General features: G+C 42.9%; 1 protein-coding gene across 14 annotated transcripts in view; it reads left to right on the top strand.

Annotated features, from left to right (window-relative positions):
* CUX1 (cut like homeobox 1) overlaps positions 1-23,700 on the top strand; it is a 307,420-nt gene that overhangs the window by 122,847 nt on the left and 160,873 nt on the right. For all 14 annotated transcript variants that reach the window (XM_068210258.1, XM_068210246.1, XM_068210247.1 and 11 more), the window contains one exon: positions 20,027-20,074. In XM_068210258.1, the coding sequence (XP_068066359.1) occupies positions 20,027-20,074 (48 nt within the window). The remainder of the gene's footprint in view (positions 1-20,026; positions 20,075-23,700) is intronic.

The following is a 23,700-nucleotide window of genomic DNA, read 5'->3' on the forward strand; positions in this document are numbered from 1 at the left end:
GAACTGTATTTTTTACAAAGCAATGAGGTTGCTGGAATGACATACTCAGTTGGTTGATTTAATAGTAGCCTACTTTTTCTGGTTGTTCTGCTAATAGCTTGTATTCAAAACAGTGAAGAAATGCATCAGAAATCCTGCCCTTTACTTTTCCCTTTTCGGCTTAATGTCAGGAAATGGCACATTACAGCAATTTGTGTGGCCCTGCACCACTGCTAAGAGAGATAAAGCACTGAGAACACCCAGAAACCAGGGCTGGAACTCAGTGTGGCCATTGACAAGGACAGGAAAGGTTAGAAAAGGTTAAGATGGTTGGGAAAGCCATTTCACATATATCAGCTGGGGTGTTTAATAAGTTACCTGGAACCAGTTTCTAGCAGTTTGTACTGTGGAGCTTAAGCAGGAAAATTCAGCAGAAAACCTGTCTCCAGTGAGTGTGGTGTGGGTTGTAATTTAAAAGAGCCTGCTGGGACCAGCTTTACAGGGCTTGTGTAATGAGAAAGCTGCCATCAGAGTAATTTATAAATGGCCTTTTGTCAGTAGTTTCTAAGTATCACTTGTCTGAAAAATTCAAGATGTGATAGCTATTCATTTTCTGGTAGAAAAGAGTGGTCAGGTGGAGATTCTGCATAAGCAGCTGTAGAAGTGGGACCAGCCCAGGGCGAGCAAGAGCCCACAGTGGTTTGAAGTCAGTGCTGAGGGATGTTAATAAACTTTATTTACTGGCTCCTACCCTGAGGAATATTGTACTAATGCAGCCAGGTTCACTTCCAGCTGAGGGAATAGTGGGAGAGAAAGCAGAGGAGGATCAGGAGATCTGCACACACAGACAGAGTAGAGGTAACTTGCACTTGGGTGTGTGTTGTCTTTAACTACAACTCTGGTTCCTCAAAGTTCACAGAGATGACATGAAGAAATAAACAGATATTTGTGGTGCTAAAATAAGCCTGGTGTTCTCCCACTTAGAAGAAAAAAAGTCTTATTTTCTCTGCCTCCCTCCCTCCCTTCCTTCCTCTCTTTCTTTCTTCTCTCTCTCTTTCTTTCTTTTCTTTTTCTCTTTCTTTTTCTTTCTTTCTTTCTTTCTTTCTTTCTTTCTTTCTTTCTTTCTTTCTTTCTTTCTTTCTTTCTTTCTTTCTTTCTTTCTTTCTTTCTTTCTTTCTTTCTTTCTCTCTTTCTTTCTCTCTCTCTCTCTTTCTCTCTCTCTTTCTCTCTCTCTCTCTCTCTCTCTCTTTCTCTCTTTCTCTTTTTCTCTCTTTCTCTCTTTCTCTCTTTCTCTATCTCCTTTTGTCTTTCTCTCTCTCTCTGTCCCTCCTTTTGGCCTGGCAGTGTTGTCCAGGCAGAACTGGAGGAGGTTGGCTCCCAGCCCAGGATTTCTGTCTGGTGCCCTGCTCTAACAGGAAATCCCAGGCAGAGCCAGGGGCGCATGTGCGGCTCAGCCCCGAGTGTTCCCTGCCTTATCCCTGGGGAAGTGTCCTCTGTGTGCCCAGTGCCTTTGGGGTGCTTGGCAGCCTGGGCTGACTCTGAGAGAGGCTCAGCTCCCTCCCTGTGTGCAGCACATGGGCAGCAGGGCAGCTTCTCCCCGAGCAGTGCTGGGGACTGGAGATTAGAAACACAAATACAGCAGTCCTGGTAATGATCATTTTCTCTCATTCACACAGTCCCTCTGGAGGTCTGTGCATGAACATCTCAGTTAGTTCTTCCTCGTGACTTGAACAGCTCTTAGGACTGGGTGATTGGAGAATATTGATAAGAGATTGCTTAATTCTCTGTCTTTTGGTTCAAAACTACTCCATACCTCTTAAAGATTAATTTTAGTCACTTTGATGAGCATGTTTTGGACAGCAGTAACCAGTGATTTTTATGTCAGAAATGCAAGGGTCTATGCCAAATCAATCAGCACTCCCTTTTCCCCTAATAGTTGCATCTGCTGATTTATTTATTTAGGGAGAAGAACAACTGATAACGAGTGAGCGTGTCTGTGATCTGAGGTTATCCTTCCTCCAAAAATCAGAGGTGTGGGGGCCTCTGGCTCTTGCTGGAGGAGCTGCTGTTGGCAGAGCTCTCATGCAAAACATGCTAAGCCATATCTGTACATAAGAAAGTGGAGCTATTAGGCAGCCATCCACTGTAAGGAAGAAGCACCCTGAATTTCCATCTCCTAATCCACTTGTCTTTTTAGTACATGTATGCACAAAACATCATTATAGCACTTTTTAATAAATGAAATAATAGTAGACTTAGTGTTACATACAGGAGATTATCATCTTCAGTGATTGTGTGTGCACAGCTTGTGTTATCAGAAGATTAAATGAATCTTAAGGAGACGCTGCTTCACAGTGAGATTTGATTTTTCCCCTGCACGAACGCTTCTTAAATTATTAAGCAGACAACACTTGGCAGTGGGAAAGCCAACAGGAGAAAGTTGTGAGCAGGCTTTACCTGTCTTGTCGAATGGCTCACCTTGGCTGAGTGGAGAGGGTCCTATCGCTGGCAGCACACGGGGTGAATTATGGGCAGATTAAGAGCTTCCTCCTTGCCTTAAGGCAGAGCAAGGACTGCTGCTCCCACCTCCTCCTGCTTATTCATCTCCTCCACAAACCTTGGCACGGGGGACCATGAAAACTATCACCTTAAGTAAATCCTCATAAGCTATTCATGTTCCTCGACAACTTTGCTCATGCTGTTTGATTCACAATCCTCTGCCTCTTCAGTTCTCTCACATATTAACGAGTTTGATCACTGCTCCATATAAATGAGGCATAATCTGAAGCTGTCAGACCTAAACTGTCTTGAACATACACTAAGTGAATATATTCAAATTTCTCTTTAAAGCTGGGAATATTTATAATAAAACTTGTCAGAGCTTCGGTTAACAGTTTACACTGGAAGTATTTTTGGTTGTGAAATACAAAAACAAGTCCAAAAATTACTTTTTGAGCTGATATTATTATATTTGCCTTGCATATGGAAAACTCGTGTTGTGATTTCAACAACAAATGAGAAAATTGGCAAACTTCTATGAAAATTAAGTGAGCTCAAACTTCTATGAAAATTAATTAAGCTGAAACTCCTATGAAAATTAATTAAGCTCAAATGAAAAAGTGTTAAAACACTTCACAAATTTATACTAATGTGACTTGTAACAATCACAATAAAAGAGCAACGGGCGCTGTTAGCACTGCTTTTAATTTGGGTTGTGCTGCCTCTTCTGTCGCAGCCTGAAACTGGATATCTATCGAAGTGCGAACACTGGACTCATTTATTTTTTTATCCCGTGATGTTCCCAGTGAAGAATGCTGTGTAAAAATGTCTCCTGGCTCTCGGGAGAGGCGGCCTCTCCTGTTTTCCCCCTGAATGCTCTTTGGTTGTACCTCTCCCTCAGACTCCATCTGTCTGGGTCCTTATATCCTGTCTGATACAAGGCTGCATCCTCGCCTGGCACAGGCCAGCACAGAGAGAGCTTGAGCGTCCTCTGGATTTTAATTTGTGTTACCTCAATACAAGTTTATAACATTTAGGAATTTTCACCTTTGCGTGAAAGAAGCACAGAAATAAACAATATATGATTGTTAGAGGACTTAAAATACGGAGTTCCTGACATCAGAGATGCAAGACAGGCTGGCTTTATAAGGAACTGGCAAAAGGAGCAGTAGTAGGAGCAAATGACGTCTTTTTTTAGCCACTAGATAATACTTTGGAACTGAATGAAGGCTGCAGCTTAGGAATCTCATTTCCCTCCTCAGCCACATGGAATGCAGAGCTCGAGCAGATCTCACCGGTGTGAGTTCAGACCGAAACCCAGGCGAGGCGTTGTGGACCTCCTGTGAGGGGCTGCTGCGGTGTCCCAGCCCTCAGGCACACGGAGGGAGGTCTGCCTGCCTTGGTTCAAAATCCTTGAATTTTGCCTCAACTCTAACGGCAAAGGGGACACCGTTTAGCCCCTAAATTCAAAACGTGATCCTCCCCAGTCAGAAAACATTCTCCGTGTCTAGTGCCGAGTCCAAGGCGAAGCAGACACTTGAATTTCAGTCGTATCAAATGTGGGGAAGGTTTCCTCAGCAGCCTTGATGCGAACAGGAAATTGATCCTCCAGCACAAGGCCGGAGTGCCAGGAGCTCATTCTTCACTGAGATAATCAGGCACAAAACGCTGCAAGTTAATCAGTTCACTTTCAGTTTAGTATTTACATTCACTTCAGCTTTAAACAAGCATTTAATTAGTTCTGAAAGTGTATTTGAAAGCCTTCGTGTTGGACCTCGCAGATAATGAATGGTGCCTGTGAGTTTTGTTTTGTTTCTGGGAAGTGAAAGCAGACGCAGCCTCTGGCTGGCGGCGTGCCCTGGCCGACAGCAGTCCGCATCTTCTGGGGAGCGCTCTGTGTGCTGCACTGGAGCTGCTCGTTGTGTTAGGGAAGGATGTTCATTCCACACAACGTTTAAGTTGCTGGAACAACATTCAAATATATAAAGCTGCGGCATTGGATTCCTCTGTTCAAAAACAGCAAACAAACAAAAAAAAAAAAAAGCGATTAGTCTGCGGTTAATTTAACAACTCCCAAAGTTGCCATTACAGTACACCTATATTAATTTCCTTATTAATTACGTGGTTGTGCTATTTAAGCTTCCTTTCTGTCCTTTGGGACCAAATTCTTGTCCTGGGTGAGGAACCAAGCTCCCTTTTGTGTGGGGATCATCATGTGATGTGAGCAGGGATTGTGTCCAGCGTTCCCGAGTCATTAATGGGATTCCCGGTGAATTGTCTCCTGACTCAAGGCTTCCCTGCGGGGCCCCTGGACCTGACCTGCTCTTGCTGCTGCTGCAACTTGGTTTTTGCACTTGCTCAAGGTTTGTGTGGTGTTGAAAAACTCCTGGAAACCATTTCCTCTGTGGTGGCTCTCTAAAGAATATCCATTTTAGATTTACTTAAAGCAGCCCTGTGTCCTCTCTTACTGCTTTTGCCCCTTGGGACGGTCAGTTAAGGATCCTCTCCGAGGGGATGCAGAGGGAAAATCCTACTGTTTGTGATGCTTTTAATCCCCAGCCTGTCTATAGACTGAAATAAATAGAGCATTCACCTTTCTGCTTTCAAATACAATTTCAGCATCACCTGTGGCATCCTGATTCATCAAGATCTGTTCTAAGCACTTCTGAATCTTATTGACCACTTGTTTTACAGGATGATAAATTCCTGTTCTCCCAGAGCAAATAGATTTAATAGAGCAGGTTTTTTTTTCCTTGATTTATGTTTGCCATGACCAGAAAGCAGGATTTCAGCATCCAGCAGACACTGCTCCACAATTACAGAGTCACGAGCAGGCAGTGTCTGTTTTGCTGCTGAATGACAAATATTGTCAGAGGATTTGGTGACAGTTTATGTGTTCATATAAAACCAAAGCACATGGTGCAATTGTTGCTTCAAGATTAAGCTTTCTTGAAACCTATTTTTGATTTTAGGGGATGCCTCTGAGAGAGGGACTCAGTAACTTACTGGTGGGGGAATGAAAATTGGCAAAAAGAGTGTGTTAGAAGCAAAAAGAGTGTATTAGACTTGAAAACAAAGATGAAGTGTTTTTAATGTGTGTATTCTTTAAAAAGTGGAAGCAGTGTATATTGTACAAGGTTTGGAAGATGATTGTGGACATTAGAAAATTATTTTTATCCCTTCTTTTGTAACGACATAAGGGCATAAAAACAACCCTAATTGCATTTTAACGAGCTGAAGAAATGAAGGACTGACGTGCTAAATTGTGCCTGTGTTGTACAATTAGATGGACTGGAAAAACCAAAATCGGGGTTTGGCTGAGGGGGTGGGTCTGTGGTGACAGCCCCGTGCTTGTTCACTGTCACAATAAATGAGAGCCTGAGTTGCAGGAATTAGTGCTGATGACACCCCCACACTTTATTGATCAGGAGATTAAATACAAACTGGTTTCTGCAGCTGCTTGCTCTTGTCACCGTGGGTTTGTGTGACGTGGAAGAGGAGCCTTGCACTGGGGTATTTATGGGGTGTTTGAGGCTGTCACTTCTCAAACCTTTGGGAGTCAGAGCCAGGGGATATAGTCTAGAACAGCTCTGTGTATTTACTGCCATCCTTACATTAGAGCAAGACTTGTCTTAATAACAAAATCCTACAAGAGCAATATCTCCCTTGAAAACCGTATGTCAATAGAGCTTGAAAATTGCTCAAATATGAAGAGGACGTTACACAAAATAGATGGATTCTACCAGCCTAAGGAATAGGAATTGACATTTTTCAGAACAGATGTCATTGATAATTTATAGGTGGCTTTAAAAATTAAACTTTATATAGAAGCTGGCTTAAAAATGAAGTGTTGTCAATGTTCTGAGTGCATTGGGTGCATTAAGCAGAAATGTTCGTGTCACTCAGTGGTGTTTAAATACTGCAGAAGTCAGGAGCAGCTGTGTCCTCTGAAAGTCTGGTCCTGTTCAATATTAAAGGCTCATGTGAGTCTGCTGGTTTCCAGATGATGTAGCTGCACTCCTAGGAAGTGTTTTGAAACGAGTAATTATTGATTTTGTCCCTTACACTTCTGATTGAAACCTGGAAGTGAAGCGCATGGCTCCTGGGGAAAAAGACAATTTTACGTCCAAAAATACCAGCTTGGCTTCGTGCTTTATAAGCTGTGAAAGCTTCATGTTGATGCCCTCCTAGTTTTAAGGACAGAGTGACAGTCCTCTCTGAAAGCAGAGGCATCTGCTCTAAGTGCACTAGCACAGGGAAATTATTGGAAAGCTTTCTAGTGCTTTTGCAGAATCAGGATTTCCTCTTTTTTCCCCCTTAAATACATTTTTTGTTAAACTGCTCCAACTAAAACGAAGTAGGGGTTAATACACATTTTGCTAAGTAAGAAAAACAACCAAAAAAAACCCAAAAAACCCAGCCCAACACTGGAGGCTCAGCCCAGGAAGATGGGAATTCTGAGATAATATTCAATGTGCCCAAAGGGACAATGCTGTCTCTTGTTGTCACTGTCTATATTTAGCCACCGGGCTCATATGCAACTTAAAATACCTAGAATAACAAGAAGAATTTTTTTCCCCCTTCATTGAAGTGGTTCAGTGTAGGGTTGTTAATTTTGGCTTATCACAGCTGACACTTGAGCAAGGGGGGAGAAATAGAGGTTTGAAGCTTTAACTCTCTCCACATGTGCCCCTCTGAGGAGCCCTCTTGACTCCTGCAAAACTTTCTGGGCTGCCTTAAATTATGTGCCCCTCATTTAGGAGAAGTTCACAGGTCATTTAGTTGATTTAAAATCCATTGTTGTTTGTGCAGCTGATAAGGGGTGAAAAAGCTATTCGTTAACTGACCCGGGTTGAGAAAAAAATGTTAATAATTCCAGCTTCCTACTGGCATCAACGGGAATTCTTCTGATCAGTTAATGTAAACAGTGTGATTTATACTTTAATACTCCAGCTTACATGAAAATAAGCAATAATTTTCACACTTTCAGGAGTGTTTCATGCTGTTGCAAACTAAGTTTTTTGCATTTTACCCAGTCACTGAAAAGATAATGAAGTATTTCTGTATGACAATCTGGCAAATATTTATGTTGTAGGGACATAATTACACACTTCAGTGTGCTGGTTTTCAGTGGGAAATGCTCCCAAGCATCAGTTTAAAAAATTGGTCAGAAAAATGAGAGAGAGCAAAGTCCTTGAGGAAATACTGAACAAATTGTTTACGGGGCAATGACCTTGGCTGGTTTGGATCCCACTAATGGCCAGTTTATCCCAAAAGTGAACTCCTGGTCAAAAGGAGGGTGCTGAGCAGCCGTGGTTGGGAATAGGGAGTCAGGAGGGTTGTGCTGAGTGGCCAGCAAGCCTGAGGAATCCCTGCTCAGCCCTGGGACCTCATCCAGCAGGTCAACAGGAAGAACCACCCTAAAAATTCAGATTCTAGGTCACAGAATAATGAGGTTGGAAGAGACCTCTAAGATCATCAAGTCCAACCTATGCCCTAACACCTCAACTAGACTATAGCACCAAGTGCCATGTCCAGTCTTTTTTTAAACACATCCAGAGATGGTGATTCTACCACCTCCCTAGGAAGACAATTCCAGTACTTTATTATTCTTTTGGTGAAAAAATTTTTCCTAATATCCAACCTATACATTCCCTGATATAGCCTGAGACTGTGTCCTCTTGTTCTGTCAGTGCTGCCCAGTGGAAGAGACCAACCCCACCTGTCCACAACCTCCCTTCAGGAAGTTGTAGAAAGCAACAAGGTCACCTCTAAGCCTCCTCTTCTCCAGGGCCTTCTCTAGGTCTGACATGGCTGGAAAAAATCAGATGGCAGTGCAGGGAGCTGGTCTGTGGAGTCACACTCGCAGCTGGAGCTTGACCCCGCAGGAATTTTTGTTGTGCAGTGTTTTCCCCACATCTGCCCTAAGGAAAAACCACTGGGGGAATGCAGCTGAATGATACCTGCTCTCTCCCCAGAGGAGCTAACACTTGTTTATGCTTCCACTATCTGATGATGGCACCGAAATGTTTCCTTGTTCTTATACAAACTCTGGGAGCAGCGTCACAAATAATCTTGTCTGTTTTGATGGATCACTGGCATGGGTGAATGTCTTAGTCCTCAGGTCTGATGGACTGTCAAATGCTGCACAAGCCATTCCAAAATCAATTTTAAAAATGAGCAATTACATATTTTTATAAGTGGATGATCAGGATCCAATAAATAGAAGTTACAAAATCAGATAATTTGCTTGATTAATCAATACAAATTCAGAGATTCTATGATGTCACTTGCCCAATTTTACCTTTTTTGTCCTCCTCCTGGTGGTCCTCAGTGTCTGTCCTGACCTGGCTTGGAGGGAGCTCCGTGGTTCAGAAGTGTCAGCATCTCTAAGGCTGTAGTCAGGTGGGAAAACCCGATATGCTTTGGGTCTTAGGAGTGCTTATTCAAACACTGCATTTCCAGACACGGCGTGCCTTTAGGAATTTAAAATAACTTGTTTGAACTGCATGGTGTTAATAAGCAGCTGGGTAAGATACAATCTCCTCTGAACAGTAGCTTTTTCTTTCACTATTTTATCTGCATTTCCTAAGAGTGTTTCACCAGACGGAGCATGACCCTGCTTATATTTTGTGTTGGCAGCTCTCAGCCCTCTGTGACTCTGCCCCACTGTTCAGAGCAACCTTCATCATCTGCTGAGATTTCACCAGGGCCATTATTTGTAGAAATACAAATCCTCTTGCCCAGGAAGAGGCTAGCTTTGGATATTTGTTTTAAATGTCACTTAAAAGTGAGCCCTGTAGCAGTTTTTGCATCCAAAACTCAGTGTTGGCTTCCAGTCTTTCAAGTTTGCTCACCCTGTTTCAGTCCTGGCTTTGAGGAGCTCCTGCCTTGAGCCCTCAGTGGCCCTGGATGTCCATTTTGAGGCGTGTTAGGAATATTTAGCTTAAAGAAGATGCTTGAACTTGGTGTACCCTTTGCTTTGGATGCAGCTAAAAGCCTTCAGTATTGTATCACGTGCTGGCTTTGATGTGTACACTTCAGCATCTTGTAAAAATGATCAGATGTGTAGAAGATGGTGATAGGAAGAAGTTTATTGAGTATTTCTCCGGATAAAGGGTGTTGCAGGCATTTCTGAAATTCCTCTGTAAGTCCCTGTGTACATCAGTCGGGCAGTTTTGACTTTTTTTTTTTTTTTTTAAAGTGTGGATTTTACCTCTATTGCCAGTTTGTGCTTGACTTCTCATGGCACTTGGTGTTACTTGGTATTTCAGGTAATAAGTGATGGAAAACATCTGCTGTTTGGTGAGCTGCACCTTCACTGACAGCAGGATAGTGTGAATGAGAACATGAGCTCCACAGCATCACAGTCTGGGTCACTCCTCACAGAAATGTATTGCTGAGAGGCAAGAGGCACTGACAAAAGTGAATTTTTACTTAAGTGTATCTTAATTCCAGTTTTTTTACTGCCTTGAAATGAGTGGGGAAATGCTTTTTAGAAAAGTAGTTGTCAGTTTATGTCTAATTTAGCAGTGCTGCAGCTGAGGGAAGTTTGCTACAAAGCCAGGAATAAGGTAAAAAGTTTGAAACTTAGGTTAAAATGATGGCAGATAGCTTGATCTGTAGTTGCCATATATAGTCATGCAAGAAAAAGTCTGTAGGAATCCTCCAGACGTTTATGGACTTCTCTGATTCATCTGTCGGAGCCAAACAGCTCCAGCCAAGAGATAGGGAATTCGTTAAACTGCATTAAGTTCCTAAATTGCTGTAGCCCAAAGGAGCAATTCTTCCTTTTATAGGGGGAAGAGTAGGAGGGAGTAGGCAGGGAGGATGGTACATTATGAAGTCTCTTCTTTTGGTAAGAGTTTCAAGAGATGAGTAACATTCTAGAGCTCTTAAAAAAAAAAAAAAAAAAAAAAAAAACCAAAACAAAACACACACCACAGACAAAAAACCTGAATTAATTTCCGTTGCTCTCATCAAAAGCTGGCTGTCTAAATTTAGCCATTTCCTATAGACACTCAGCTTATGCTGGCAACAGTCAAACTGTTTGTCCTCAAGTGCAATTTGTCACCTCCCCCTTCTAAGCTGGTAGAAGATAAGCCTGTATTAATTCTGCTGATTTATTATTATACAAGTGTGGCTCATTTTAATCTGCCATCGAGCTGATTGTGCTTCAGCAGCGCCGGGAACGGGAGCCGCTCACCCCAGCTCCCCATGTCTGCCTTCCTCATCTTCCATCCTCTGGGCTCCTTTTCCTGCTCTTTTTATCTCCTTTCTCTCCCCACCCCCTCGGAGCACTGGAGCAGTTCACAGTTCAACACATGAATTTGGGAATTAATCCCAGCTGAGAGTATATATTACAGTTGTGAGGGGATGCTGCTGCTCAGAAGCGCTTTATGTGGGTTTTTTATTTCTGAGGTTCAGCTAACAAACAGTAAATGTATTGAATAAGTCTGTAGTGAGCTCTTGCTTTCTTTCATCTGGGTGATTCATTTCTATCTACTGTGTGCTCCCAAAGCATGTTCATTATGGGCCTGAGCCTGTTTCCATAGGAATTTTGCCAGGAAGTGTAAAGGCAGCAAAAGTTTGTTTTCTCCGAATTGCTTCGGAGCAACTCACTGCAGCAACATGAAAAGCTCTGTGCTGTGTTTTTTTATTTAGGTCAGCAGGATGACAGTTAGATTAATTTTGAGGTGTTTTTACCAGGTATGCTAAATTAGATGTAGTAAAACCTTTGGGTCTGTATCCTGATGTTTTTGAGGTTGTCAGTTTTTTTTTTCTCCTTTGAATTTCTCATCTTTGTTGGAATCTGAAGTTATCATGTCAGCTGCATCCAAAGGGAGAGGCCTGAACCCACAGATGGTAACTCCCTGCATGGAAAAAGTCACAAAGAACATAAAGACAGCAGAGATGATGGTCATGAGAGTTTTACCAAATATAGGACATGTATTTGCAGGACAGCAGGCTTTTTACTCAAGTCCTCATGAAACAACTTGTTTCCTGCAGGAGCAACTGGCTTTTGAATAAAACTGAATGGTCAGCATCAAGATTAAGAAGAAAATCTTATAAAAAGATTAGTAGAGGATTGCGTAGTATTGGATTTTCTTGCATTGAAATCAAAGCAAAAGGCTGACTGTAATGATAGAGATCAGTAAATACACCTGTGTTCTTACATGCAGGTATGTCAGAGTGTGATTAATGCACGGGCTGCTCACAGCTACATTGGTAATCTCTGTGCAAAAGATAAGTAAGGAAAACAATTTTGCAATACCTGATGTCCCAGCAGTGCTTCCTCCCCAGTTCACATCCTGTAAGGATCCCTGAGGATGAAGCCTGGCTTCTCATTATTATATTTAACACAGAATTATTCTTCTTGGAAATTTGACTTCAAAGCAAGATCCTTGAATTCTGGAAATCAATAACAGGTTTTAAAACATGAATGGTGTTTAGTAATCTCACTTTTCCTAAATGAAGCAGTACGTTGGGATTCATGATTTCTGAATGGTTCTACCCATCTTTCCCTTGAGACTGAGGAGAAATCCCAGTCCCACGAGCCCAGTGCTGCCAGCTCCAGCTCCTGGTCCAGCATCCCAGCAGTCTGAAGAAGGGTGCACTCTGGTTCCAGCCCTGCTTATGGGGAAGGAACATGGAAAATTACAGCTGCAATTATGGTTTCACATTAAATATTCTTCTGTCTAAATCTACCATGTGAAGCATTAGGCTGTGTTTGAACTGGTGTTGTTAATTGGACCACAGCACTTAGGTGCCTCTTATGCAGTCATGGCCCCTGTCATTAGCCTCTCATTAGACACGTTAATTTTTTAGGGCTCATAATAATTACCTTTTCTTCAGAAGTTCCCCATTTTACACTGAAGAGAAACCTCTGATCTGCAGGCTGTAATTCTGGATAACCAGGGGAGCATTAAGAATATTTTCTCTATAGACTTTGAGAGTGGGAAATACAGTGGATGGAGGATGAAATCCTGCAGGATGTGATTTGGGAGGAGTGTTCAGGATCTTTTTCACTGGAAAACACAAATCACGGGGGCAGAGAACTTGTGGAACACATGGAATTTATGGAGGGGCAGAGCAGTTCTGGTTAGAATTTGACAAATGTAGGTGAGGCTGGTTTTTGGGGATGTAAAACTATATTGGAATGCACAACTAAGCAGTCAGTTTGTTTCCCCTTTTTTTTGACAGCTGGGCTCATCTGATAACATCTGCAGTACTTAATAAAGCTCTAATTATCTTTGTTCTGTGTAGGGATCCTGGCCTAAGCTAGGAATGGCAGTTCCGGGATTTCACTGCCATGTGGTTGTCCTGCTGGCAAGAACAGTGCACCTCAGAGGTTCTGAAATATTTATTTAGTGTATCAGATGGGTTTTCATTACATAAATAAGGAGTCCTGCTGACCTGGGATGATGCAGATGTGGTTTTTCCCATGACAAGGGTCTGTCATGGCATGTTTAGTGTCACCTCAAGCCTTCAGCATTGGGCTTAACAAGAGAGCAGGAGGGACAATCTCCATGGAGCCACTATCCAGTGGGAAGCTTTTCAAATTAATGTTTTTTAAAAGTGGTGCTTGATTTTCTGTGTGTATTGGTGAACTGTTACACAACTCATCCTTTCCTTTTTTTCCTTTCTGGAATGTTAGTGACCAGGCTTTCATTTCATTAGAATTACCTCATTCCAAAGCTCCACCTGAATCATTTTTGTTTGAACTAATTTTTTTGTTTCCTTGCAACTCTACTTTTTAAAGTTCTGCATAGTTGATGTTCAATGTCTTTCCTAGCTACCGTTAACTCACTGGTTTATAAATGACACCAGGGTTGTCACATGATGCTAAAAAGCTTAGTTCATCATGTTAATTTGTAAAGTTAGTTAAAAAAATCCTTTTTCTATTCTGCACACTGTATGTGTGTGTATATATCCACACACCTCCATACATGTATATGGTGCAACAGTTCCTCTCTGGCAGGGTGGCTTTTTAAACAGTTGTGAAGGTCCCCAGGCTGTTTGGATGTGGCTGCACAGGCCCAGAGTAAACCTGTGAGCTTTTTGTTTATTTGAACTTGGAAGAAACCATAAGAGGATTCCATTAAGACTCAGGCAAATTCCATTGAAAGCAAAGTCCCAGCACAGCGAGGAGGCTCCTTCCCAGATGCTCCATTTTCCCCAGCTTGGGAAGAGCACACTTTGCACCTTGCCACTGCAAGAGGCCACAGGACCAGCCCTAAAATTCTCCCTCTTGACCCCTTTCCCCATGGCTGAGTAGGACCCACCAGGGAATTTCCACAGAGAAACTCTTGGAACTTCTCCGTGGGGTCTGCTGCCCCTTCCTTTGGGATTGTCATGTGGCTGCAAGTCTTGCAAAATTGTCTGAAGTGGTCAAAGAGCAAACATTCTGTCTCTTTTCAAGGAACCTCTGTCAGTGTTTATTCTGCAGGCCCTGCTTTGTAACCTCTCTCCCTCTGAATTACAGTGCCCAGGGTTTTGCTCGATGTTCCACTCAAAGCTGAAGTCTGCGCTCACTAAATCAGCCCTTCACAAATGGAATATTTTTTCACTTCTTGCTGGGTGGGTCCATACACTGAAAAATAGGTCAAGAACAGTAATCTAAATCTACTGCTAATAAATAATTAAAGCTAATGGAATTTGCACAAGATCTGTGAGCTTGAAATATTTCCAAAAGTACTGTGGTGTACGTTTTGCTACTGTAAATCAAGATTTTTTATTTATCATTGTGCTAGGTTGAAACATATCTATAAATGTGACTTTAAAAGGGTGGTTTTTTGTACAGAGAAAACACTGGCATGCTAGTGTATTGAAATAACTAAAAATATCACAGAGATTGATATGATTGTGATTCATTCTTTAATTATTGGATTTCAAGTAAATACTTCAGCAGCCTTAAGCAATAAGAGGTTTTATATCTCATTAAATCAAAGTGTAAATTGAGCAACAAATTGTTTACTCATATGATTTACTTTGCCTTATATTTTAGGAATTAAGTAAGTCATCTAAGCTACTGTATAATACCTGTTTGAACAACTAGCTGGGATTTCAGTTTCATCTCTTTTAGATTAAAGCAAAGTGGAACTTGCTGGAACTAATTAAATGTAAAGACTTAAATGTTTCCTTTAGTACACCCTCAATCACATGTGCCCAGGATTTCTGGTGGAAAAAAAAATTTGTAACACTCTGGATTTTTTCATAATACAAAGAAATACTATTTAAACCTCGTGCAGTGGTAGGTGTCTGAGTGATCCCGACCCCTTCACCCATTTCCCCATAGCAGGGCGAAGCATCTGTGCTTGCTGCCTCTTTCTAATTAACCAGCAGAACTGCTTACTCCTAATTATAGTTAACTTGCTGATTTGTGTGTTTCATGGTGACAAGTTGTGTCCTTGAAGTACACAATAATCAAACACACCTCAGAAGTTGATGCCAGCGTTCTTCCCAAATCCTTCGTGCTTGGCTGCCTCTCACCTCTCCCCCTTTCAGCTGTATTTATGGGAAGCTCAGCAACATTCTGGAGATAATAGTGGGGTGGATGGAGTGTGCAGAGCCCTGGCTGCGAGGGCACATGGATAAACATCCTCCCAATCCCTAGGAACAGACATCCACCCTCCCAGCATGCTGCCTCTGGGGAGACAGGCATAAACCTGGCACACAGTTTTTGAAAGGAGAGTTCCCCCTCAGCTGTGCTATTTCTTGTCATGGAATGATTTGGGGTGGAAGGGACCTTAAATCTCATCTCATTCCACCCCCTGCCATGGGTAGGGACACCTTCCACTAGCCCAGGTTGCTCCAAGCTCCATCCAGCCTGGCCTTGAACGTGTCCGGGGATGGGAAGTGTTAGGTGTTGATGGAATTACAAACACCCCCCTGCACAGCCAGCACGCCCTGGGGGTTGTCTGGAGGTTATGCTGTGTTGGGTTTTTTCTTTTTCTTTCTTTTTTTAAGTTCGTACAGGAAAGAATCTGTGGTCAGGCTGTGCAGCCCCTGCCAGTTCAGAGCACAGGGCAGTTCAGTGCCTTATTCCACGTGGGCAGACAGGGAAGGGGACACGAGAGGGGAAGGGGAAGCCGCAGCATCTCCCGTGATGAGACTGCTCCAGAATGGGTTGTGACAGCTGAACTGGTGATGTCACCCACGCTGGTAACAGTGGGCTGCTTCTCATTAGGATTCCTGTGCCAGACACAGGGACATTCCCCAGCCAGTGCGTGGCTCCAGCAGACAAAATACGGAACAATTGGTGGGAAATGTGGAATGTTCACCCAGGGTTTTGGGTTGGGCTGTTTCACAGGAGCGCAGTGCCTGTGCAGATGATAAAGGTGCGTAGGTCAAGCTTAGCTTTGCTGGGCCACTTTATCAAACTGGGGTCGGAGGGCTCTTGTTGTGACATTTTGAGATAAGCATTTGGGAGGTAAATGAGATGGAGCAGCCTGTGAGGAGATCAGAAGGTGCTTGTGTAGCTTCAGACCTCAAGTAAATTACAAATACAGCGTTGGTAGCCTGGCCATTGCTGTGTCCTTTGTACTGTACACAGGGTATTAAGATCTAGATAAATAATGTCATTGAATTGTCAGAAAGATGCATTTGTTGCCCAGGATTTTAACTCAGATTTATTCTTGGTTTATTTTTCGTGGAGTTATTTTTAATGCAAATGGAAAGGGAGTTAAAAATTATGTGGATTCAGATTTCATTGTTTAGCTACTTGATCAAAATATAAACTCATTGTTTTTACTCTTGTAAAGAGGAAATGCTATATTAGCTTTCAGCCATCAGATTTGATCCAGATAATGATACAGCATCCTCATGCATGGGCTCTTCATCAGATACTGAGTTTGTCTGTGATAGAGCTCTTTTCAGAAAACTGCTCTACCCCTGATAAATCATCCAGAGAGAAAGAATACATGTATTTAGATGGCACAGGAAAATAGGCTAATAATGGGATTGTATTCCTGTACTCAAATATTTCAGCATGTTTGTGTTGATAAATTACAATTTGTTTTAATGTTCAGTTGCATGGAGCCTTTTCAGCTGTTCTGCTTGGCCGCAGTGTTTCGGTAGCTTTGTGAGGGCTGGAGCCTGGATGCTTTTCCTGTTTTGATCACAGCCCAGGCAGTAAAGGCCACCACACTTTAAACAGATAATAAATCACCCAGTGTCCTTGCTAACCAACACTGCAGATTCCCCCGGGTCTGAACTGAATGTCCTTCTTCCTGTTCAATTTTGTGTAAAGAAGGTAAAATTCTGTTTGAAGTTCAGTGTAATATTTTGAGACAAAGTCTGATGAGAAATTTTTCCAAACTGCCAAAAATAAATCTCCCCAGCAGAGCTGTGACTCGAGGCATATGTATTCTTGACTTCTGTCTGTTTATTTTTATTTCCCTTTGGTTGTGAGCTGTCTCAAGTTTTGATGTTGTTTCGCTGAGGAAGGAATTATAAAAGTACCCTATAAACTCCTTCCTATAAACTCTTTCCAAGGGCAAGCCAGGAAAAGAGGGGAGAAAAGAAAAACTGGTGTGAAAAAGGTGTTTATGCCTTTTGCTGTGGTGTGTGCCATTTATCCACTCACCTGCATGGGGCCTTTGGCTGAGTTTAAAACACTGGATCACATTCCTGCAGTTCCCTTTCTTGGCCTGTTTGCTCTGGGAAGGGAATGGCAGTGGGATGCTCTGTCTCAATTGTTCAGCTGCAACAGATTTCAAGTTATTGTGAAGATTTCAAGTGTCAAAGGATTTACCCCCTTCAGGTGTGTGCTCTGATGTGTCCTGGGATTGCCCCAAATGGATTGCAGTGGGATAAACCATTGCTTGCCAATGGAGCTGGATCACCCTGAGCTGCCTTCTCCTCTATCAGGAAATATTTTAAAAGCAGTTTTACCCCCACCACAAGCTGCTGTCTGAATCAAGCACATATTTTCCCATGATGGCATGAATTCTGCTTGGTAACATTCTGATTGCTGGGATTAGTGTTTAGCATCCTGAATTTGCTAAATGAATGTATTTGAAAGGTTTTCTCCCTTTTTGTTTCTGTTTTCATGGCTTTGGGATGCTCCTTCTATTCCTCTCCACCCCTGCTCCTCTCCCTCTCTGCTGTTACAAACAGCCAACAACAACACCCCTCATTATTCAAGATGAATATGAAGGTGAAGTCCTGACACACTTTATAAGCTGAAATAAAAAGTGCTGCAAATCCTGTCTTTCAGAAGTCAGGATGTGCCAGAGGAGGCACTTAAATAGCAGGATCTTGGCTAGAGCTTGCCATGGACACAGGAGCAAGGATGACATTCTCCTGCCTCTGGATCTGGGATTGCATCTCCTGTATTTCTGCCTTCACTTCTGACATCACTTTTCTGGCTGGTGCCAAACAAGTCAGTAAATTCAGAGGCAATATCAGGGACAAAAGCCCTAAACCCAGTGATTTTCAACCAGCTGAGATTTTTATTTCAAGAAAAGTTGCTTTGCCTGGATGATATAATTTCTCCTGATGTTACAAAGCGTGCCAGTATCCGGGCTGTAAATCTAATTCTGTTTGTAATTTCACTGGGCACTAAAACTGCCTCTGCCAGATTTTGGCCTTGAATGTGGGCATTTATTTTGCCATCAGTGGTTATTGTTACTTTCTTCAATGTCAGCATCATCAGGTTACAAAGAAAACATGTCCTAAAACGTGCACAGCCCTCCGGTCTCCCTGAGGAGGCAGGGAGTGGGGAAAAGCTGCTCAACCTGCCCGTTTGCTCTGGTAGAAATGTAATTTGTAGATGTTTGTGATCCACAAGGACAGTGTCCAACCTTCTTGTGTCCCAAAACAGGCAGCAGGATATATCAGGAAACACTTGGGTGACTTGGCTTGGCCTAAGAACAGAAGCACAGTTAGGTTCAGTCCAAAGAGGCAGCTCAGAAAGCTGCAATATTATCCTTGACTTGATGGGGATTAAGCTGTATTTTAGTGCAATAACCATGTCAGAAGTGAAATTTGACTGATCATTTGTCTTTGATAGCTTCATTTGCCTTGGGCCCCCTAAGCCATTTCTCAGGGAGTGGGAGAACTCCTGATACTCCAACTCTCAGCATGACTTGTCATTTAAATGACAAAAATCACTTCTCTCAAAAGCCTACTTTTCCTTCAGGAAAATCAGATTAAACCCAGGGCTGAGAGTGTTTTGGTGAGTGGTTTAACATCCAATATGTTGCATGACTGTCGATGTGTAAGTAAATGTGTTGGAAAAGAGAATTTCCCAACTTCTTAAGGTCACCTTCTTTTTTGAAAAGCTTGAGGCCTCAACAGACCCTTTTCTATATAGAGAAAAAAATGCTTCAAATATGTCTTTGTGACCCCTGCACAAGGTTCAGGCAGCTCAGGGACTGTGGCCTGTGTGCAGGTAGGAAGATTTCATGGTGACTGTTCCAGCTGTGGGCAGTATTTCCAGGACTCAGCATTGGAGGGGCTTTCCACAGTCTGACCAAATCTCACCTGGACTTAAAAGTGGGTCTTTAGCACTCATTTAGCACTAGTTCTGCTCAGCTGAGCCTTGAAAATCTCCAACAATGGGAAATCCACCTTTTCCCTGCAGCAGCATCAGTGCTGCCCTCCCAGGTGATGCAGCTTCTGGTTATTGGTTTAATCCTCTTCCAGATTTATCTCCAGGTGTAAGTGCACTATGAAGTGGCTGCTTGTGCCTTGTCAGTGGCAAAAGCAGGAATGCAGCATCTTGGTTGTGCATGACTAATAGTGTCCTCTGCCAAGTCACTGGATTTTATTCTTCAGGCACACACATAATAAGAATTATTGAACTTGTAAGTGAATTAGACTCAAACCGGCTTAGAGGTGAAGCCATAGAAAATTTTATGTACAATGAATATACCTTTTTTGTCCTAAATTATCTCATTTGCTAAGTAAAAATATGCTATAAACATTTAGAGTGATTTTGTGGGCAGTATTTTAATGAATTTTGTAGCACTGAGTGTGTTGTAATTTGGAAGAAGAAATTTTGAGTTATACAGAAACCAACAAATAATACTTGTCATCTTCAATGAGCTCCAGTTCTCTGATGACTAAAGCCAGAGCACTCTTGAGAAAATAATAAATAAATCAGAGATTTTTCAAAATGGCAACACTTCTAGTTGAAATGATGGTCCAGAATCATCTTCCTTTAAGCCTGGCTTCCAATTGTGGGAATTTCCTTGGCATAAGTTCAGAGGTGTAGCTGCTGTGGAGGTAGATAGAGACATTTACTGCTAATCTCATTAATGTTTCAGCTGAATTAGGAGACTGAAGGCATTCATTGCTTAGCCAGCCCCACCACAGCTTGGATAATTTATACCATTTGCAGCACATGCAGGTGTATGTCAAACTGGAAATTCAGACCTGCTCAAAGTGAACTCCAGGTATAATTCTATTTTAATCAAAGCTCCCACCAAATGCAATCAGAATTTAAGTAACACTTGCAAACTGAAAATAATACCAGGAAAAACATGATGATGACTTGTCCTTGCCAGTTTTTCTGATGGCATATCCACTTTCTGTCTTCCAGGACCTGCGCAAACAGGTAGCTCCATTACTGAAGAGTTTCCAGGGAGAGGTAAGAGCTGCTTCTGCTTCTCGTGATGTTTTCAGTGCTGCTTCACATGAGCCTGGTGTGCTGGCAGGGTGTGTGTGGCCACAGAGCCCTCAAGGCTCAGCCCTTTGCATTTGGTGTGTGCAGGGAATGTCAGCACCTGAAGGGAGTCTGAAGATGGAGGGAGATTTTACAAAAGCACAAAGTGACAGGACAAGGGGGAATGGCTTCAAACTGACAGAGAATGGGTATAGATTGGATATTGGGGAGAAATTCTTTCCTGTGAGGGTGGGGAGGCGCTGGCACAAGTAGTCCAGACAAGCTGTGCTGCCTCATCCATGGGAGTGTTTAAAACCAGGTTGGATGGGGCTCTGAGCAACCTGGGACAGAGGAAAGTGTCCCTTCCCATGGCAGTGGTGTGGAACAAGATGATCCTGAAGGTCCCTTCCAACTCAGGTCATTCTGTGATTCTGTGATTCAGGGATTGTGCTGGACAATCTAAACTGGTCACATCTCTTTGCTCTGAGCCTCCTTCAGCCTCCCTGAGCATCCTGTCACCGTGGCAGGGACCCAGGTGGCCCATCCAGCTCACTGGGCCTCACTGACCCTACAGGTTGAGCTGTTAATAAATGCAGTGTAGTGCCCTCATAAAACACAAGAATTCTGCAAATTGTTCTCCCTGCAAAGCTTTTCAGCTGTAAAACATTGTATTCCAGAGGGCTGATGGAAAACCCTGGGTTTGTTGGAGAGGCTGCAGAAGGTTCCAGCCCCGCTGCTGGCTCCGACTTGGGTTTCTCTTCACAGCACTCACCGAGGACACACGAGCAGAGTGCTCAGGAGTTTAAAAGCCAACTGTTGTTATTCTGCAGGGTTTCTGCAGGCAAAGGCAGCTGGGCCAATTAGAGAGTTTTCCATTTTTGCTGAGACCAGATGGGAGCTGTGGTTCTGCTGCTCAGAAAGTGTCAGTGAGGGAGGGTGGAAATTACATTTGTCCTTGTAAAGCTCCGTGCCTGTGTGGGGTGCTGGATGGAGGCTTGAGCTCACACTGATACACATTACACAGCTCTGCCCCTCAAGAATTGTGTTCCAGCACTTCCTCAGCCCATGAGTTGTTCACTGACTTCAGACTGTGGCACCTCCATCAGCACAGGGAAGTTCAGGAGCATGTTTGCAGGATAGGGATTTAAGTGCACAACTCCCCTTAGCGAGGTTTGCAATCCTGATCACTTCCACATCCTGCTAAATCTGTGTCCCAGCTAGGCAATAATCCTTCATTTCAAAGCAGCATGGTACTTTCTGTTTTACAGCCTGATTTCCCCAAGTATTGCTAGAAATAAATAAATAAACAGGATAACTTTGTCCTTGATATATCCAACAGACATTTGTGAGAACAAAGAATGACTTGCATGAGTCCGTTTGCCAATGGAAATTTACACTTTAAAATTGCTCCGAGTGCATTGCAGTGCTCTTAGAACCTTTTCACTTCAGTTTCAAGCTTGCAGTGCACTGACTGAAAAGTGCATGTGTGCTTTCAGCACTGTTCTTTAATGAAGGGAATGTCTGAGGATCAAGTAAAAAGCATAAATTTAAATTTGGCTACAGTGAAGGAGATTCTTCCATTAGATCTTCCTTGGTGGAGACAGCTCCCTGTTACCTTGGCATGGCTCACAAACACTCCTCTCCTGTAGTTTTGCTTCACTGATATAAAAGTGAAGTTTATTTTGGTATAAATTCAACCTCACCAGAGTAAAATTTGTTGTTGTAATCCCCTGTTACGTAAATTAAGCACAAATACATTAAAAGATTGTGCTGCTGAATCTCTGAGCTGGTGATTCCAGTCTCCCTAATCGAGACAGGGTTTCAGAAACCTAAAAAACCTGAACTAATCATGATTGACTACATAAATGCACCACATTAAACTGTGAATTATGGTATTTGATTATAGATGTAATTACTGTATCTTGTTTTGGAGACAAATCAAAATACCGAGGATATGAGCCTGTTCTGTTGAGTTATATTTGATTGTTCAGGATATAGATCTGGTTTCTGGTTGTTGTTAAGGCTGACTTTCTAAAACATCAGGAGATAACTGCTCTGGGTATCTCAAAAACAAGTTTTGTTGAGCAAATAGGCTTTTTTCCATTTCAAATCCACAGGAGATGGCTCAATTCCTGTTCCTTGAGAGACTCAGGGAGCAACACTGCTGGGAACAGGCACTCATCTCAGCAGCCCCTGGGACTGCCTGGCAATCATTTATTACCTGTCAGGTGATATTTAATGTCCTGGGAGGAGCTGGCAGGGGGACCTTTTGGTCACACAGTACCTGTGGGATGGGCTGTGAGCAGGGAGAAGGAATAGGGCAAGAGGTTTCCCTATTTTACTACACAGACATCAGTTTTCAGCCCCAGATTTGTCCCTGGAAGTGTTGAAGGCCAGGCTGGATAGGGGTCTGAGTAACCTGCTCTAGTGGAAGGTGCACATGGCGAGGGAGCTGGAACAGGATGGGCTTTAAGGTCCTGTCCAACCCAAACCTTTCAGTGATCCTATGACTTTGGGGTTTTTTTGTTTTTTTTTTTAAGGTCAACAGCAGGGAATAATAAATAAAACAGAGGTAAGTGGAGAAGTGGTGAGAGCATATGTTTTTAGGGCCTCTTCTGCTGGAGAGTGAGTGTCCTGGAGCAGGAGTAGGGAATGCTGTAGGAACAGCCTCCATAGGCATTGTGGGTGGGAATATGGAACTTTGGAGCACCACCAGCTGCTCACTCAGAACTGAGGAAAAAGGTTCTTGCCTGATGCAACTTCTCCATTTCCCTGTGGAAGAGTCTCCACCACATTTTTGCCTCTGACTCCTGTCTCCACCCCCTGCTGCTGCTGCTGCCTCATCCTTTGCTCCAACTCTGCTCTTAGACAGAATTAGGTGCTTCTGGCATGGAATAATAAACTAGACTCCACATCAGAAAGGAAATGGGCTTTTGCCAGTCCCATGTGGGCTGAACTGTCCACAGGGTTCTGGGCTCCAGGGAGGGCCAGCAGGTCAGAGGATGGAGGCAGCTCCCTGATAAGCCCAGGTATTTAAGCAGCTTTACATGGATATTGCTGTGTTCCTGCTCCCCACCCCCTGCCTTTCCTCAGCACTTTTTCTGGTGTGAGCCCACGTTCAGCACAAATTTGGGTTTTTTCCCCTCTTTTTGCTGGCTTAGTTTCCCACCAGGTGGGTTCAGAGCAGCAGCTCAGTGCAGGGGAGAGGCCAGGAGAGCAGGAGCAGCACAAATGTGTCAGCTCAGGTTGACTTAAACTGTCCTTGAACTGTGCCTGGGTGAGCCTGACGTGACTTGGAGAGAGGGGAAGTTAAGCTCAGGTATTTATGTCCCCTCCCAAACACGATTTATGGGAGCTGCTGGTAAACCTGGGGCCAGTTGGCTTTTTTAAACAAACCCACAGGTCACTTTAGCCAATTTTTCTCTTCAGTTTAAGCATGGAATGTTGATACTTCCCCCAGTATTTTCCCTTTCTATCATATGAATTTATAAATACCGGACAAAGCAGAACATTCTGTATTCCTTAGTTATTTATCTAATTCATTCAGATAACAACTGTTCCAGTTATCAAATATTCCGTTTCCATTAGTACTTGGAAATAACTTTTTTTGT

Source organism: Anomalospiza imberbis, chromosome 20 (assembly GCF_031753505.1).
Source record: "Anomalospiza imberbis isolate Cuckoo-Finch-1a 21T00152 chromosome 20, ASM3175350v1, whole genome shotgun sequence".
NCBI classification, from domain to species: Eukaryota; Metazoa; Chordata; class Aves; order Passeriformes; family Viduidae; genus Anomalospiza; species Anomalospiza imberbis.